Source organism: Sus scrofa, chromosome 8 (assembly GCF_054392235.1).
Source record: "Sus scrofa isolate SSC_HxYL_T2T_F1_AM1 chromosome 8, Sscrofa_HxYL_maternal_Yorkshire_Landrace_v2.0, whole genome shotgun sequence".
Lineage (NCBI taxonomy): Eukaryota > Metazoa > Chordata > Mammalia > Artiodactyla > Suidae > Sus > Sus scrofa.
The window spans coordinates 132,582,840-132,603,481 of NC_139390.1; the positions used below are offsets into that span (position 1 = coordinate 132,582,840).

At 35.7% G+C, this 20,642-nt stretch overlaps 1 protein-coding gene across 7 annotated transcripts in view; it reads right to left on the reverse strand.

Moving 5' to 3' along the window:
* GRID2 (glutamate ionotropic receptor delta type subunit 2) overlaps positions 1–20,642 on the reverse strand; it is a 1,344,144-nt gene that overhangs the window by 333,101 nt on the left and 990,401 nt on the right. For all 7 annotated transcript variants that reach the window (XM_084973393.1, XM_084973394.1, XM_084973395.1 and 4 more), the window contains one exon: positions 14,881–15,078. In XM_084973393.1, coding sequence (XP_084829519.1) covers positions 14,881–15,078 — 198 coding nt within the window. The remainder of the gene's footprint in view (positions 1–14,880; positions 15,079–20,642) is intronic.

The window sequence follows — 20,642 nt, forward strand, 5'->3', positions numbered from 1 at the left end:
ATCTTACTCATTAATTTTATCCCCAAACCATGACTACAGACAGATAAAAATCTAAGTAATAGATGGCATTTCACTAGCCCACAGTGGATTTCAGGATTTATATATCCTCAAGTTATGAGATTTTCTCATCATAGCACCAGTCTTTATATCACCTTGGCTTTGACGGATGCAGTAGTCTGTTAATTTATATCCTATAACCCACCAAATCTTTTTAATTCTACACATACTTTACTGAATTTTTGTTTGTCCTTGTGTATAAGTTCTTTTTAAACCTTAAAGCCATTCCTGGACAGCATCATTCCCTTTGGCAAATATTCACTCTCTGTTCTTCAGCTCTGATTCAAGACTTATTATTCACCACTTATCTGTGCCTGCCACCTATTAGACCAAGTACTTAATGATGCCAGTCCTTTATCTGATTGAATTGCTCCTTACTGTTTGCAATGTCTGCCAATTAAATATCACCTGCAAATTTAGAAAATTGCTTCTACATCCATTCACTAAGTCATTTGCATCTACATAATTTATTTTCTTGCACAGATCTCTTTTCATCCTTCTCCTTCATCAGTGTTAAAATCTTTCCTTATCAACAACACATATTTGGGGCCATTTTTTTTTCTCTTCTACTCACATACACACAGTGTGATTTCCCACATCTGCGATCCAGCTTCATCCTATATGTCCATCAAGTGGATTAGTTTTAAAGACTCACGATTCAGACATAGCCATGTGCATTCTCATCACCACTGTAGTTTTTGAACTTCTTGCCTCACTATAGCTGACATACTCTGGGAGAGTCACTCAGTCCATTACTATTGCTTAGTCTTAATTTAAGAATTAAAATCATTCCTTGTCCATTTTAAAGTTTCCACAAGGGGAGTTCCCATCGTGGCTGCTCAGCAGAAATGAATCTGACTAGCATCCATGAGGACACAGGTTCGATCCCTGGCCTTGCTCAGCGGGTTAAGGATCCATCGTTGCCGTGAGCTGTGGTGTAGACCAGCAGCTACAATTTGGCCCGTAGCCTGGGAACCTCCATATACAGTGAGTACGGCCCTAAAAAGACAAAAAGAAAAAGGAAACTGTGTCCCAACTGAGTCCTGAGTACTGAGTGCTAACAAATGCAAAGTATACAGAATTGCTTTGGCAACAGTAAGCTCTATATAAGCGCTAATAATTCCTACTTTCACATGGGTCCCAGATACACATTCACTAGCTGTTCCTAGACACTCCGTTAGGATGTTCTTTCAGCCACTTTAAAGTCAAAAATCAAAATGTCTACAGCCACGCTCCATATCTCTGCTGCCCTTTCTCAATCTGTTCTCCTTCTGTATCCCTATTTCTGTCATTGAATGTCCATCTGCTCATTTTCCTCCGCTAAATTTCTCACCAAGGCTCACCACCTCCTTTCTCTTCTCCTCTAACTTACCAAGTTTTAGTCACTTTTTTTCTCGGAAAATTGATTGACTTCTCAAAATCAGTTTTTTGGTTTATCTCCTATTGCTATTGTTTTAATGCGGACACCCCTTTATTCTGCTCTAGATTGTTGCAGAAGACATTTGTGTTCTCCCTTCACCACTCCAGTGACTCCTTGCCCTTATCTTAGTTACCTTTCTTAAACATAAATCCCACTTTTCTCTTCGGTAAGAACCTTTTATAACTTTCACTGGCTAAATGATAAAGTCCAATCTCTTTAGCGTGGCAAGTGTGTTTTACAATTATCCCTATTGTTGCTTCTCACACTCCTACTCATCTTCAAGACCTAGCTCATATTTCTCCTCTTATGTGATATCTTTTCAACTCCCCAGGCAGAAGCTGCCACTCTGCCCCTGGGTTGCCATGGCACCCTGTATGTATTACCCTATGGCATTGATCGCACTGTTTTAATTATTTATTTACACATTTTTCTTCCATGTACATTGTGAGATCTTTGAAGGCAGGGACAATGTATTCTACTCCCTTTTATTTGTGAAGCTAGGCACAGTGCCCAGAACATAACATGCATTCAAAAACACGTGGGGATGAAAGGATGAATATAGGACTTTCTGTTTGGCATACAGAATAGTAAACACAACCTCAGTCTTCTGGTTTCCAAAAGAAGGTCTATGAAAAGAAAAGGGAAAAGGGTAGTGTCTCTCTCTCTCTCTATATATATATATATGTATATATATATATATATATATATATATATATATACACACACGCACACACACACACACACATATATTTATATTTCAAACGTGTCATTTGAAAAGCAGTAGAATACACATACTCAGAACACAGAATTACCAAGAAATGGGAATTGTTTGAAAGCCTTATGGAAGAAGGTATGAGTTTAAGGTTGAAAATACAGGAAGATGAAGTCAGTGAGGACAGCCAAAGCAGATTGAAGCTGAATATGATCTTTATAGAGTGTGACAAAACGAGAGAAATGAGACATAGACTGAAGAAAATAATGCACGTCTTTCTAAGGAATTTTAATTTTTTTTAAAAGGGAAAGAATAGACAGGTTTTTGAGAAGTAAGTGAGATTTTTGAGGGGTTTAGAGATGCAAATGTTTTTAGTCATTTCCCAAATCCTTCTCTATGTAATCTTACTTTTAACCTTCAACTTATATCCATCTAAACTCCATCTGAACCTTCATTGGATTTGCAGGTCTTAGAAACCTGTGCTGAACTCTTTCTGAGTATTATTTTCTTCACTGCCATGTGACTTGGTTTATTAAAATGCTCTTAAGACTAAACTCACATGAGAACTCTGTTTCTCTCTGTAAACTGCTAAGGGGGATAAGCTCTTGGACTCTAGATCCAAAATGCCTGGGTTTGAATCATGAATTCTCTACAGTATGGCTGAGTGACCATGGGCACTACTGCTCTAACTCTGTGTCACCATCCACACTATTGGGATAGTAGAATAACCTACCCCATAGGGTCGTTGTGAGTACTCAGTGCTAACAAATGCAAAGTATATAGAATTGCTTTGGCAATAGTAAGCTCTATATAAGTGCTAAAAATTCCTACTTGGCCAATTTCAAACTACTCTTTTTTTTCATTCCCTATGGTACCTGTCTTAATTGTCAGTGCTGTCAAGTATATTGCTGAATGAAATACGTGCCTCTAATTCCAATGACGTTCTATTTTTATTATAAAACACAGCATAGAAAAGATTTCCAAATTAAAGTTTAAAAGCTCTATGAAACTCTTATGGCTGGTAACTGTGTTACCTGTGCCCATAACTAATGTCTATTTTACTCTAAAGTCCCTGTGTTGCCACTAAGGATGAGAGTTAATAAGCAGAAGGATCTTGAGGTTAAAGAGTAAGAAAACAAAGGACTCATACTAGATTCACATCGTCTTTGCAGTAAACCATGAGCTGTTCACAACTAAGAATGAGGAGGGTGTCAATGATGGAGAGTGGGACTAGGAATGGAGACTTGAAAAATATGGAAAATGTTAGTAACAGCCAATGTGAAGATTTTAATAAAAATCACTATCTAATAAAGGACACTAGAGAATCAGAAGGTTCTATTGATGTCATTAGCTGGTATGATGTAAACTCAACCAGCCACGTGCCATGACCTTCTAGAGCAGGAGCCCATTATCCAGGGAAGGATCCCAGGGAGTGGGGATGAGGTTGAACACGAGAAGCAAAGAAAAAGTGGAGGAGCTAGAGGATGACTTGAGCAGAAATATATCCTTATTTTGAGTTCCCACAGAGTGAGAGTTCACTTCTGCCACTTTCATGATTCACTAGAGGCCATGAAATTTTGCTTGTTTTTCCCGATAACCAGGAACTTGATTTCTATGCATTATTGGTGAGACCCTAGGCGTTTTGCTTCAGTTTTGCTTTGCCAATTACATGTGTGCCTTCTGAGAAGGGATTTGTCTTAGCATTTCCGCCAGAGAAACTGCACATTTTCTTCTCATGCACTGAAAACTGTGACACCCATGTGACTATCCCTCTTCACCCCAAAACCTACCAACCTAATAAATTTCAGTATCAATACAGATGCCCTTACAATTATCATTTTGGGCCATTTAAAAAACAGACTTTATTTTTAAAGCAGTTTCAGGTTTGCAGAAAAATTGAGCATGAAGTATAAAAAGTTCCCTTACACCTTTCCCTGGCCCCCTCACCCTCAAGTACAGTTTTCCCTATTATTAACTTCTTGCACCAGGGTGGTACACTTGTAACCACTGATGAACCAACACTGATACATTATTATTAACTAAAATCTATAGTTTATATCAGGGTTCATTCTTTCTGGAGGTTTTGATAAATGCATGATGTAATTTATCTGCCATTACAGTATCATAAAAAATAGTTTCATGGCCCTAAAATCCCCTGTGTTTAACCTATTTTTGTCTCTCCCTATCTTGTCCCACTTTAGGCCATTTTAAACCCCAATTCCTTTTGTTCCCTCAAATATTCTACCATAACCCACAAAGCTACCTTCTGCAATTCATCCCTAGAACTTCTATACTTCGGACTCTGGTCACCTCCTGCCATCTTACTAGCCCTTATACTTTACCTGTTTTCCAACCTCATACTCACATTCTGCTAAATTTTTTGAAAATTTTATCCAGGTCTATCTCACAAGTCATGAACACGCCTCCTTGAACATTTTATCTTCTCTTTCATCTCACTTAATTCCCTTGCCAAGTTCATTCACCATATCTCAAACTTGATATGGATGTTTTCATCTTCACTGCTGGGTCAGAGACAGCATATTTTTAGCAATTCCAGCCCTGGTTGAGGGACACCTCTTTGGCAGATACACATTCAACTGGAGCGTTAGCAACTCCTAACATCTGCATTTTACACCTTCTGTTTTGCTTTTTCATTCCTTCCAATGCCTTCATGATCAATCCCTGCACTAAATCTCTTCTCTAAAATTTCAGGAGTGGTTTCTGTTTTCCTAATTGGACACTGACTTATGTGTCCAATTAGGAAGACTTTATGTCTGTTGTGTTGCAAATACTGAAAATTCAAAATAAAATTGTTAATTCATTATATAAAATGTACTCATTAGAATCTAAATATTGTAGGGACTTGACCCCATACTCTTCTCTAATAAGTGGAATATTTATATCATTTTATCTTTGAATTATATTTATATTCCACTTTCACAAAATTTTTATCCAAATGTAATATAAATGCATGCTTAAAAGTCTTTTCTTATTTATCAAGTTATATTTTTGTATCAAAAATATGTACGCAATCACAAAAGACCCAGAATTGCCAAAGCAATGCTGACGAACAAAAACCAAGCAGGAGGCATCTCTCTCCCAGACTTCAGGCAATATTACAAAGCCACAGTCATCAAGACAGTGTGGTACTGATACCAAAACAGACAGACAGACCAATGGAACAGAACAGAACAGAGAACCCAGAAATAAACCCAAACACCTATGGTCAATTGTTCTTTGACAAAGGAGGCAAAAACATAAAATGGGAAAAAGAAAGTCTTTGCAGCAACTATTGCTGGGAAACCTGAACAGCTGCATGCAAATCAATAAAACTAGAACACACCCTCACCCCATGCATGAAAATAAACTCTAAATGACTTAAAGACTTAAATATAAGACAAGACACCATCAAACTCTTGGAAGAGAACATAGGAAAACATTCTCTGACATCAGCTGTACCAATGTTTTCTCAGGTCAGCCTCCCAAAACATCAGAAATAAAAGCAGAAACAAACCAATGAGATCTAATCCAACTGACAAGTTTTGCATAGGAAAGGAAACCAAAAAGAAAACAAAAGACAGCTTACAGAATGGGAGAAAATAGTTTCAAACGATGAAACCAACAAGGACTTAATCTCTAAAATAGACAAGCAACTTATACAACTCAACAGCAAAAAAGCCAATAACCCAATTGAAAAATGGGCAAAAGACCTGAGTAGACATTTTTCCAACGAAGATGTACAGATGGCCAACAAGTACATGAAAAAATCTCGACATCACTGATTATTAGAGAAATGCAAATCAAAACTACCAAAGACACCACCTCACACCAGTTAGAATGGCCATCATTAATAAGTTCACAAATAACAAATTCTGGAGGGGGTGTGGAGAAAAGGGAACCCTCCTGCACTGTTGGTGGGAATGTAAGATGGTATAGCCACTATGGAGAACAGTATGGAGGTGCCTTAGAAATCTATACATAGAACTACCATATAATCCAGCAATCTACTCTTGGGCATATACTCAGGCCAAACTTTCCTTGAAAAAGCCACATGCACCTGCATGTTCATTGCAGCACTATTCACAACAGCCAAGACATGGAAACAACCCAAATATCCATCAACAGATGGTTGGATTAGGAAGATGTGGTATACATACACGATGGAATACTACTCAGCCATAAAAAAGGACAAAATAATACCATTTGCAGCAACATGGATGGAACTAGAGACTCTCATACTGAGTGAAGCGAGTCAGAAAGAGAAAGACAAATATCCTATGATATCACTTATATCTGGAATCTAATATATGGCACAAATGGACTTTAAGAATAGACTTGAGGTTGCCAAGTGGGGAGGGGGAGGGAGTGAGATGGACTTGGGAGCTTGGGGTTAATAGATGCAGACTATTGCTTTTGGAATGAATAAGCAATGAGATCCTGCTGTGTAGCAGTGGGAACTATGTCTAGTCACTTATGATGGAGCATGGTAATGTGCAAAAATAGAATGTGGACATGTATGTGTAACTGGGTCACCATGCTGTACAGTAGAAAATTGACAGAACAGTGTAAATCAGTTACAATGGAAAAAAATCATTATACAAAAAATATGTGTGCAAATTAAAATTAAAATCTCTGTTGAATAACCTGTGACTATAAAGTTTCAGGTGTAAAACATTTCTTCTGCATTGAGTTATCATTACATTAGTATACAATTAGCCACAAAAGTAAAACTTTTATTAGAAATGCAACTATTTATGACATGAATGGAACTTTAATTTTTCAACTAATTCAGATATTCTGTGGGTTCATGATTTGAATGGTAGAGGAGTTAGCATCAAGGTTAGATTTCCATGGTTTTTTGTCATTTTATAAAAACTCTGTTCATATGAATGAATAAATTAAAATGGAAGGAGTTTTTGTTTGCTAATTTAGCAATGTCCCTCAATTTCTTGAAATCCTCTCATGCCATATGTAGAAAATCACTGTGATCAATTAGCTAGCATTTGATAACTTTGGCTCTTTTTCTTTCTTTTACTTTTGCTTTTTATTTTTTTACGTGAAACCATCTGACATTTAAAAGAATTGCAGCAACACCAATATTTCTGTGGTCCCTTAGTTTGGTGCTTCAGAGAATATTTACACCCAGAGCTCCATATCATAAAAATATTTTGCCTGCATGAAAGAGATGTCCTTTTTTTTTTTTTTTTTATAAAATAGGAGAAGGATGACCGTAATAGGGATGAGATAAATAAGAACCACTAAGGTCATATTTTCCTGCAGATCATTTTAGAACAGATTACTTTTAGAAATTGGGAATATGGACATTTATCAGCTTTCAAACTACCTGTAGCTGTTTGTCTCTTGGAAAGTCTTCTAGTCCACCTAAGGTATGAATACCTCACTTTGAAAGGTGCTGACTTTAAAGAATGCTACCTAAAGAAGGAACTAAATAATAGAACATAAAGCTAACTCTTGCTCTTCTTTCATTATTTGCTTAATTTCGTATTCCCATACTAAACTTGATATACTTGTTATTTTCTATAGTATCAAGTTCTCTGTGTTCCTCTCCTGCTCTTTTAAACCAGGAGGAAATAATTTATCAGCCACATTAACTCATAACAATTTCTCCTGTACTAAGCAGAACATATCTCTCATTTTTCTATTTCACACAGAAACCTCTTCTGGCCAGATCTGTGTTCTCATAAATTTTAAGAGCATATTAACTGCAGAAAGATATAAGACAGATAAGGAATGGGAGACTTTGCTACAGTGCTAGCTTTTAAATAGAGTCCATATATACATTTAGGCAATTATTTGCTCACTCTGTATTTTCTAAGAATTATGTATATACTGGGTTCTGGCATGTAGTGAGAAGGCCCTTTAACATGAAATCAGCAAAATTCTTGAAGCCTCAGTGCCAGTCTAGAAAATTAATGAACTCAGAAACTTCCCATGTTCCCTTTGACTAGTTTTGTTTTAAGGCTGAACCCGAGGCATATGGAGGTTCCCAGCCTAGGGGTCCAAATGGAGCTGTAGCTGCTGGCCGACACCACAGCCACATCAGTGCCAGATCCTTAACCCACTGAGCAAGGCAAGGGATCAAACCTGTGTTCTCCTGGATGCTAGACTTGTTTCTGCTTAGTCATGATGGGAACTCCAGTCTTTGACTAGTTTTTTAATGTGCTTTTTCATTGTCATTATGACAAAGACTCTGGGAAATCTCTTTTAAAATTTTGTTTCCCTTTAGGAAGGCAGAGAGTCTTGTTAGTTTTAGAGGTCTTATGGCCATGTATAGAAGTATTCAATGGCAAGATTTACTCTGATTTAAAACGTTCTTAGAAAAATGTCTACACTAGTAAAAATATATAACAATAATAACCTCTCTTTTCTGGAACTCTGTCATAACATTATTATGCCATTTCAATAGTGTTTTTTGCTTTACAAAAGGGAATAAGCCTGATAAAAGTTTTAATATGATGAGTCTTGCTGGATAACCTAAATTACTCCATGGTATTTTACTGCATTGCTATTTGTATATGCAAACTGAAATTTTAAGTTGCTGAAAATTAGAACAACCCATCTCTATTGATAATAGAATAGAGTTAGGGGAATATCATTTACTCTTAGCATTTTTACATTCATTCTGTAGTGTTGACTGTCCTTTCCTTTTTAAAATGTTATCCTCCTTTGGCTTTTACGATACCACATTCTCAATTTTCTTTCCATCTCTCTGCCTCCTCCAGCAAACTCTCATATAGACTTCCCCTCTTTTACCTGCTTAATAAGTATTTCTTAAAGCCTAGTCAGAATGGCTAAATATCTTCTTGAATAAAATAAAAATCTAGTTGGAATAATAACTTTATAGTTTTTCTCAGCTAAAAATCAGACTTAGCTTCTTTAAGGCTGAATTTTTGCTTTGTAAAAGGACTCTGCTGAATTTTAAGCTATCATACAATAATAATATGCTCTTCCAGGCAGATTAAAAATAAACTGTTTATGAAGAACTACATACTATTGTTTGTGTGGTGTTTTTATATAATTACTTCTTTTTAAAAAAATTTTTTTTTTTTTTTGTCTTTTTAGGGCTGCACTTGCAGCACATAGAAGTTCCCAGGCTAGGGGTCAAATCAGAGCTTTAGCTACTGCCCTGAGCCACAACCACAGCAATGTGGGGTCCAAGCACACATACCACATACCACAGCTCATGGCAACGCTGGATCTTTAACTCACTGAGCAAGGCAGGGATCAAACCTGCATCCTCATGGAAACTAGTTGGATTCTTAACCCACTGAGCCACAATGGGAACTCCTATAATAAATTATTAAACTGCTTTTAAAATTTAGAGTTGGAAGTGATCTTCCCACTCACACATTCACTCCATACATGAAGAAGAAAGTCTCAAACATTTCATTAACTGGAGCAAGCATACAACTAAATTAAAGATAGCACCAAAATTAGATTAATGCTAATGTTTTTTACTTTTTGTTTGTTTGTTTGTTTAGGGCCACACCTGTGGCATATGGATGTTCCCAGGCTAGGGGTTGAATTGGAGCTACAGCTGCTGGCCTATGCCACAGGCACAGCAAAGCCAGATTGGAGCTGTGTCTGCAACCTACACCACAGCTCACAGCAACACTGGAGTGAGGCCAGGGATCAATGCTGCATCCTCATGGATACTAATCAGATTTGTTTCTGCTGAGCCATGACGGGAACTCCGCTTTTTACTTTTAACTTTCATTTAGCAAGTGAAATTTCTTAGCAAGATAATTCTTAAGGATTTTATATACTATTTCTATAGAATAAACTTGTATAATGCCTTTTTCTTTTCTTTACCTTTATTTTAATATAGTTGGAACATAAACCCAAATAAGCAATTCAGGAAGTTCAGAAAGGACCCTTCAGAAATACAAACGCAGAATACTTGTTTTGTGGGTTTATAATAAAGGAATATAAGATAAGTAGTCATGGATTTAATAAGAGGGATGAGGACTGATTACTCCTGTTCTCCTATTAGAATACTGATACTAATGTTTTCAAATAATATGATTTCACACGTAATAGTTTATTAAATGAACTGATGTCCGTAAAGTTTTAAAGGATATAAAGACACCTTTATTTTTCCTACCACTGCCTTCAAAACCTTTTATTTTTTTCTCTTCTCTATCTCTTGTAAACAACTTAGATCCTTTAGCTTTATGAATACTTTTAAGCATTCCAGAAATAATTCCAGTTGTGGTAATGATGGAATAATTTTTTATGAATTCACCCAACAAAGAATAATGAGCATAAATTCTGGATCGAATTTTTAAAAGACACAAATTAAAGGGACTGCATGTCAATCTAAAGCAGACCTAAACTGTAGAGTGTGCAAACCTTGCAAGATGGTAACTGCTCTGGCGAGATCTACTTTTATATGGTTCATCCATGGAGGATCCACCTCAGTTCAGGCAACAAAGGCAGGTAGAGCTCAAACAAAAAGTCACAGTCTTATTAGTTTAATGTGTCAGCGGATGGTGTTGGAGGCAGCCAAGGTATCCAGAAATCCAAAGGGGAATCACAGGAGGGAGGGAGCCACAGAGAAATAAGCCCCAAAATCTATGTATAAACTTCCCTCATATCCTTGGCTGACTCCTAATCAGCACATGCACAAGAATGACTCAAAAAAAAAAAAAAAATCAGTAAAGGAGTTCCCTGGTAGCTCAGCAGGTTAAAGATCAGGTTGTCATTGCTGTGGCTTGGGTCGCTGCTATGGTGGGAGTTTGAATCCTGGCCTGGGAACTTCCATGTGCCACGGGTACGGCCAAAAAAATAAAATTTAAAAAAATCAGTAGAAAAACAGTATCCAAAAGGCTAAAGGACCTGAACAAAAGACTACTTCTGCAACCTATGGCAAGGGAGATGGATTTTATATTTTGAGTCCTTTTAAATCAGAAGGGCTTGAGAAGAACAATAGGCTTTCCAAAGAAACTCCAGAAGGCTATATTTAGGAATAAAGGGATTGCCAAAACCAAGGGATTTGTCCTAGGAACTAAGTAAAATCAAAAAAGCCTGCCTTACCAATATGTAAAATCAAACCTGCACGGAGTTCCCATTGCAGTTTGGCGGTAACAAACCTGACTGGCACCCACAAGGATGCGGGTTCGATCCCTGGCCTGTTCAGTGGGTTGTAGGTTAGGGATCTGGCATTGCCATGAGCTGTGGTATAGGCTGCAGATGTGCAGATGTGTCTTTGATCCCAAGTTGCTGTGGCTGTAGTTTGGGCTAGCAGCGGCAGCTCCAATTTGACCCATAGCCTGGGAACTTCCATATGACAGAGGTGTGGCCCTAAAAAGAAAAAAAAAAAAAAAAAGAAAGAAAAAAAAATTAAAATCAAACCTCCAGAATTCAGGGGAAATAGATACTAATTTAACAGCCTGCTGAAACAAAAATCAATCCTTTCCAGAGTATATAATCTCAGAGACAAAATCTCGAATCTCAACATGTACCAGCCATGGTGTTCTGTTCCAATCAAAGGTGAAGAACTAGGAATGTGAAAAACTAGGAAAATGTGAACTGTGGTTAATAGAAAAAGCAGTCAATATAAATTTATCCTGAGATGGCAGAGATGTTGAAGGTGTAGCAGATAAGGACTTTAGAGATGCTATTATAAATACCACCCAGGACATATAGGATGGTTATAATGACTACAAAGATGAAGGATCTCGGCAAAGAAATAGACATTATTTTTTAAAAATTAAAATTCTGGAACTGAACAATAAGCTTTCTTGAATAAAAGAGTTACTGAATAGACTTCACAGAAAATTGGAGATGGCAAAGAAAGAATCAGTAAATCTGAAAGCAGACCAAGATAAATTATTCAATCTAAAGGTCAGAAAGGAGTTCCCATCATGGCTCAGTGGAATCTGACTCGCATCCATGAGGACGCAGGTTCGATCCCTGGCCTTGCTCAGTGGGTTAAGAATCCAGTGTTGCTGTGAGCTGTGGTATAGGTAGCAGACGTGGTTTGGATCTGATGTTGCTGTGGCTGTGGTGTAGGCCATCAGCTATAGTTCCAATTCTCAACCCGGAGCCTGGGAACCTCCATATGCCGCATGGGTGCAGCCCTAAAAAGACAATAAATAAATAAATAAATTAAGGTCAGAAAAAAGATACAACAACAAAATAAATAAGACCTCAGTAACTTCTCAACAACATTATTAGGGTCTAACTTGAATGTTCTCTGAACCGCAAATAAAGAGGAGAAAGGAAAGAGGGTGGAAAAGTATTTGTAGAAATAATTGTCGAGAGTTATTAAATTTAATGAAATGTATCCCAGAAGCTCAGTAAACCTCTAACAAAGATAAATAAAAGGAAAATTATCACTAAACATCAAAACATCAAAAATGAAAAGAGATTTGTAAAAATGGCCACCCCTACAATAATAAAAAAGGAACAAAGTTACAAATGATGGCTAATGTCCTATCAGAACAATATTTGGCAAAAGACAATAGAAGGTCATCTTTAAAATCTTGGACATTAAAAAAACCTTTATGGATGAGTATTTGTGGTAATAATTTTTTAATAGATACATATATCAAATCATTACGCTGTACATCTGAAACTAATACAATGTTATGTATAATAATAAAGCATTTTATGATTGCATGAAAATTGTTAAATGATAAATTTCATCTTGATTTTGTGAAACAAAAAATTGCTCTTGCTTTAAAATCACCAGCCTTGATTTTAGGAATAGTAATATTTCATCTATAATTTTCTTACTATAGAATAAAAAAGTGGGAAGAAAAATATATTTTGACTATAAGCAATTTTATTCTGAGTCTCTCAGAGCTCCTGTCAAATGCAAATCAAAGTCAGCAGTGTCACTATTCGAAATCTTTGAAAACACTGAGACCCAGAGTATCCAGAAAAAATAAACCTGTCAACTCAGAGTTTGCTATATGCTAATAGTATTTTTCAGAAATGAGGGTAAACAAAGAAATTTTAAGGCAAACTAAAGTTGAGAGTAAAAACCACTTGTAGGATTGAACTTCAAGACATTCTAAAGGAAGTTCTTCAGGTCAAAGTAAATGATATCAGCTTAGAAGCTCAGATATGTAGAAAGGAATAAAAATTACCCTCCAAACAGTAGATAGTTAAATATGAAACACAGTCTTTTCCCCCCTTCATTTTCCCTTTGAAAGTCAACTGATTGTTTAAATCAAAAACTATGACATTTTACTTTGGAATTCATAAAATATAAATATATGACCACAATAACACAAAGGATAGTGGGTATAAATGGAATTGTACTGCTGTGCGTTTATTACTTTTTTTTGATGTGAAATGGTATGATATTAATCTAGACAGAATGTGTTAAGAATGCACATTACTATATCTAGACTAACCACAGGCAAAAATACAAAGAAATGCAGTTAAAAAGCAAAAAGGGAAATAAAATCAAACACTAAAGACATTCAGTTGACCCAAAGGAAGGCAAGAGAAGAAAAAATGCAGGGAAAAAATGGGATACATAGAAAATAGTAAATTACAGACCTAAACCTGACTATTTAACAACTCATCAGGAAGATATAATAAATAAAAATGTGGGAGTTCCTGTCATGGACAGTGGTTAACGAATCTGACTAGGAACCATGAGGTTGCGGGTTCGATCCCTGCCCTTGCTCAGTGGGTTAACGATCCGGCGTTGCCGTGAGCTGTGGTGTAGGTTGCAGATGCGGCTCGGATCCCGAGTTGCTGTGGCTCTGGTATAGGCTGGCAGCTACAGCTCCAATTAGACCCCTAGCCTGGGAACCTCCATATGCCACGGGAGCGGCCCAAGAAATGGCAAAAAGACCAAAAAAAAAAAAAAAAAAAAAAAAAAAGTGTATGTATCTAATAACAGAGCTTCCAAAAAATAAGCAAAAACTAACAAAAATGGAGATAAAAGTAGAAAATATTATTTTATTTTTTATTTTTTTGTCTTTTTAGGCCCACACCCACTGTATATGGAGGTTCCCAGGCTAGGAGTCGAATCAGAGCTTCAGCTGCCAGCCTACACCCACAGCTACAGCAACGCCAGATCTGAGCAATGTCTGTGACCTACACCACAGCTCATGGCAACGCCAGATCTTTAACCTACTGAGAAAGGCCAGGGATTGAACCCGCCACATCATGGCTCCTAGTTGGATTCGTTCCACTGTGCCACTATGGGAACTCCAGAAATAGAAAATTTTAAACACTTCTCCAAGAATTGCAAGAACAAGGAGAAAAAAGTAAGGATAGATTAACCTTATTTAGATCCAAAAACTAAATGGTTAGTTTCTAAGTGATCAGGATCTTATTTATTTACCTTTCAAAACTGCACTTTTAAAAGAATACAATGCCATTGATTGTGTTTGGAAATTGCATTGTGATTTCATCACGTACCACATCCTGACCAAATGCTTGGAGTATAACTTTGGCAAAGGTAAATCCTTGCTTTAGATACTTTTCTATTACCGGAAATATTTTAAAATTTAGCTTTATATTATCATCAATTTTTCTTTAAATAATTTTCATGAAAGAGTATTGGTTGAGACTTTTGCATTCAATACCACCACTTCTTAATGTTTTGTCTTACACATATTTTATATGAAATTAGCTTCGAAGGGTTATTGTCAAGCTTTAGATATGTGATAAACAAACAAACAAATGGAAAATAAGTGCCTACCTTAAACACTAGTTCTCCTACCAAGCCATTCCATGTTCCATCTTCTTGTGGGCTTCCATACTTGTGATCCGGTGCAACATAAATTTCATAGTTAAAACCCAGGTAGTTAGATAAGGCATCCAAAACATCAATGGAGAAGCCCTGGTATTTCTTCGGCTTACCCAGGACATTTTCAGAGACCATTACAAAAGGTTCTTCCTACATGGAAAGAAAAAATCCTTGATGTCAATCCATACTGCTCCCTTACGGCAAAGATAATTCTTCAAAGAGCTTTGCTTACAAATAGTCTAAAAATTGCTTTTGCATTGTGAGAGAATAACTTAGAAATACAACCTATATGTTATTAAGGCAGCATTTCATCAAACAATGTTTAACCACCTACTTTCTTGTCAACTGTCATTTAATTATTACCATATCAAAAATTAGATGAAAGTCATTACAAAACTTCAGGGACCATGAATTCATTTTTCTTGCCATCTCAGGAGGAGCCCAAGATGCATCAATAATAAAATCATATTTACGTGATCATGCGTTTATTGTTTCTATGCTCAGGCACTATTGTCTATATATGTCAAAAGTGTGTAAAATATTTTAACAGGTATATAATCTATATAAATCTCTGAAAGGATAAAAAAAGAACATGTAATTTAGCTAAAATGTATAACACCACATTTAACTGGGAGTTATTTGCTAAGTAATTTTGAAACTTGAATATAAACATACTGTTCATTGCAAAAGTAGTTTCTCTACTACTGTTATGAGAAATCCGCTTACCTTTTTGGTAATTTGTATAATTTAGTAAATTCAGCAAATTGCTTTCTACTTCTACCTCTTTTTAATTTTTTCCATTTTTGTCCTCTTCCAGTTAACAAATAGTTTTCTTTCACTTTTTTAGAACACCTGGTGTTAAGAGAGCTCAATTGGTTTGACACATGCTGGCAGATTACGGAAAATTAGATAATCTATTCTTTAATTTCCTAAACTTGTTCAGACCCCTTTCAGCAACAGAAATATTTACAGATAACCATCCATAATGTGTAGAGTCTATCCAGTCCTGTGGGCAGGTTAAAATATATCCTGGGTCTAAGCCAGAATACCCGAAGATTTTATCCTTGGATCGTTTTTCCTTAGAGACTCACAAAAAAAGCCTTCATTGAGTTGTAAAATAATACTTTGCTTTTGGCCCTTACTCAAAGACACTAAGTAAGTGCCTTATAAAATCACTGCAGCTATTATAGGAATATTGTCCACCATAACATTCAGTTTTCCCGTAAAAATTACCATGAGATAAATTTTTAAATTGCTCAGAGCCAAGAAAGCTTCATTTTGCTTCAGTAATGCCTGTTTTGAAATAATGAAAATAAATATTTAGCTATTCCATTTTACTTTGCATACTCAGAAGCTCATGATGCTCATTAGTAACTATGCTAATATTGTGGTATTTGTAATTTTTTAAGTCTTGTTTTTCTAAACTACTGATGCTTTTTTTAAAAATTGGTGTTGTTTAACTCTTTATATCTTAGAATACAATATATCAATAAATGAACAGTTAGATGAAGAAGGTGATTGCTATTTGTTCCCCAATAGTATTCTCCCATTCTTCATCAATCATATATATAATTTCATTTTAGCACCATTGAGAATAAAGACAATCCACAGTCTCTGTTTAGGCAAGGTGAGACCATGTGACCAATTCCGACAAGCGTGAAGTAAGCAGGGTGCTTTGTGCAACTGTTTTTGGGTCCTGTCTGCTTCTTTCAGTGGGAATGAACACATAATGGCTAGAGGCTCTGGTAACTGTCTTAAGTCACACATAATACAGAGATAAGGCAGAAGAATTCTATGTCCTTGACATTTAAAATGCTATAGAAGGCTCCGACTGACTCTCTAGGGTTCTAGAACATGAGAAAAATAAAAAAAATCTCAATTTCTTGCTGTGAAGCTCCTGATTTTTTTCCTGTTTCAGCAGTATTAAACAATATCCCAATGTATGTTTTCATAGGAAATAATATTTTTCATTTTCATTTATATATCTTTAGAAAAATTGTTTAAGATGCTAAATCGTTATATTTGCTTAATCAATATGCTGTATTTCTCCCTAGAAATTATTTTATAAGTAAATGCTTAAGCAAAAAGATCCCTTTTAGAAGTCTATTGTCAAAATTCTGCTCCTAGCAACATCAGCTACAATGATTCAAAGGACAGAATAAAAATGGTTATAGTAAGGGTTCTTTTAAAGTGAGATGATGAATTATTGATGAACATGCTTTTAAAATTTTATGTCCTAAATAAACTTTTACTACATTCTATCACTTCTCTTCTAGATCAATGTTTTTAAGCTTTGTTTTTTAAGCTCTATTACACATATGGATCACTATTCATAAATTCTACCTTAGATCAGTTGTGCTTTATGAGGATAATCAGCCAATATATTGGACAGGTGAAACACAGCAACAGAAATTAGACTGAAACCTTGAGACCTACAATAGGAAGACTACCTGTTTCTTCTCTATGGCAATACTGAGCTGGGTTTAATCACTTTTACCTATGCACCTATTTGCTCCAAAATTTACTCACTCATAGATCATCCATTTAACATGCACTGAATTGTTAGTGCATCACATTACTATACTCAACACAGTGAGAGATATGCTAAAAGGTCATGGAAACCATTTTTTAAAATAATTATAGCCTAATATTGCAAAGCAGTGTTAAAAAACAAGACCACAAGCAACACATATCATAACTGGCACACACAGAACACTGGAGAAATATAAAGGAAAACTGTAAAAAAAGGAAAATCACCATTTTGGGGGTTACAAGCCATGTATATTTTAACAGGTAAGAAAAATTAGAAACAAAAGTTTCAACTCAAAGTCATGCAGTAAGTTACAAAAGAGGAAGGCATCATCAAAACTTATCTTACTTCAACTTTACCTCCTTGGATCTCAAAATTTTCAAGGCCTGGATTAAAATCTAGGATGTTGTGATTTGTTTTACATTTTAATACAATTTAAGGTGGTGTGAGCCTTACAGACTCTAGATTTCTCACCAAAAAACCACAATCATCTGGGAAGAAAGTATTTTCATTTTAGGTCTTAACATTATTCCTTCATCAATTGGTTGAATGCAATGTCCAAAGCAAAAGTCAAAGATTTCATGGAAAAGGAAATTATATTTCATATAGAACCAGCAGAAAACATATAAAACATAGATCTTTCAAGACCTTAAACACTAAAATTTTCAGATACATATTATAAAAATTCTGATTATGATTTTTAAGGAAATAAGGGGACTTTTTTTTGGCAGGAAATTGGAAACTATAGGAAGAGTCATTGTAGAATTAAAAATAACTGAGAAGAAATTTAAGAATGAAAAAAGACATAACTGAATAACTAAATGACTGAGTTTATCAGCAGATTAGAAACATGAAGAGGAAATTAGTGACCTATTATAGGTTAGAATTAATACTTGGGTACAAAGGAATAAACAAATAACAAATCCAAAAATAAGGGTAAGAGATGGGAGGCAGAAAGTAAGGTAGTATGGTAATCAAAAATATTATAAAGGATATGAAGAAATGGGAGCTATCAAGACTCGTGCTGGATGTTTAAATTAGTATAACCACTCTGAAAACATTTTGACCTATCTATTAGAGACTGAAAATATTTATATTCAAGTTAATTTTCCCTGTTTGGAGGTGTTATAAGACCATCTATCTAGTATAAAGATGTGGACAGCTATGTCCTAGCAATTTCACTCTTTGGGTATGAACACCAGAGAATCTTGGGCACAAATACATAGGTCCAAGAATTTTTCTAGCATCATTTTTTGATAATAGCCCAAATCTGGAAATAATCTAAAAGTCCAAATGTCCACCAACATGGAAAAGATAAATATATTGTGGTATATTGATGTAATGTAAAACTTAAACAGCTTAAAATTGAAGAAAATAGAGTGAGACTTGGTAACATGAATGTACCTTTCAAAGAATCTTGAAAAAAGCCATACTCAAAGAAAACAGTTTGGTTCTATTTTTGGTAACATTCAAAAAGAGGTAAAATACTATGCAATTAAGGATTCACACGCAGGAGGAGACAGTATAAAGAAAATCCAGGAAGTAATTATCTCTAGGTGGTTGGCTCTGGGATGCTGGGGATGGCAGGATCAGAAAGATGCACAAGGAAAGATGGCTCTTGCGGTAATGACAATGTTCTAATTTTTGTCCTGGCCAGTGGTTCCCAGGATAGTCCTTTACTATTATTTTATCAATGGCTTAAACTTTTTTCTGCATGGGTGTTATATTGCAGTACAATCAAAAATAAAGAAAATGTTAAGTGGGAGGTGATAATGGAGGGTGTTGAAGACATACTAAGGTTGCTGTCTTTCATTTGGCAGGGAACTGGAGCTTTGTGGAAGAGAGATAATCAGAAAGTCATTTTGAGAGAAGAATGTAGAATGGATTGTGGCAGAGTAAGGGTGAAGGTTCCTTTGCAACCATGCAGATGACAGGAGATTATGGCTTGTGTCTCTTTAACATGTATTTTAAAAGTGCATGTAGATGGCTTTGAGTCTTCTATTATAGGGACAGAGGAAGGAAAAATGAAATTCTAAAACCCTGCCTTTAAAATTCATTTTCCAGCAATTAGTTTCAAAGAGTATTAATAGGATTGAGGCTAAACTGGTGAAAACCTGTCTGCCTATTAAATGAAAACAAATTGCGGACTTCGATTTGCTGATCATTTGGATGACAGATTCTCTAAACACAATCCACAGCAGCTGGAATAAACGAAGCTTTCACAGAAGGCCTGTAGTTTGTCAAGCTAAGTGCATTAGCATGAGGTTCCATAGACCTGCTTATAGGAAAGTGTTTCAGTGGTTGATAATTTTCATATTAGCAAGGATTTATTCACATCACTTGTTGGGTTATTAGATAATAACTTCATAATTCTGAGTTTGTATTCAGTCATTAAAAAAAAATCTCATGCTAATTGCTTTGCTGATTTACAACACTGTTGGCAACTTGCAGATTTTGTAGTTAATTCCCATATTTTAATACCCATGCAATATTGTTTGCTAGTGATAGAGTTTGAAAAAAGCATTTGACATTTTTGATAGGTGCAAGCAACAAGCTCTACTGCCAAGGCTTTACTGAGAGCTGTTTAGAGGTTTCAATATGCACAACTTCAAATTTCAATATGCACAACTTCAAAGATGCCAGGATGTCCCAAACCAGGAATGAGTCACTGGAAATTCCTTATGATACTGCTCACACATAGACATTATTGAGATAATGAGAATATTTCTTAATGACCTGTTTTAAAAAGTTTTCCCCATAAACCATGCTCCTGGCTGAAGCAAACAAGAGTTGTCTTCATGCACAGTGTGAGCTTAGATTTTGCTTAGGGATGACACGTTCCACAGTGATATGTGCAGAATTAATGACTACCGTTCTCCTTGGAAAAACCTCATTATTTTTTATAGAACATATACAAATATTAGAAACTACTATAAGTTAAAAACTGCAAAAAGTATGGGGTTTGTTATTAAAAAGATATCAAAACAACAGGACAGGAAAACAAAATTGAGGAAGATCAGAAGAAGAATAAAAAATCTAGGTATTGTAAAAGAAAAAATATATGAGTTGCAAGGAGAGAAGAAAGGCAGGTCATAGGGGTATACAATGAAAACATTTTTTAAAAGGCTTCTGCAGGAGGATTTTATGGAGGAGCAAAGGTTTAGGCAACATTCCTCTAAACTTC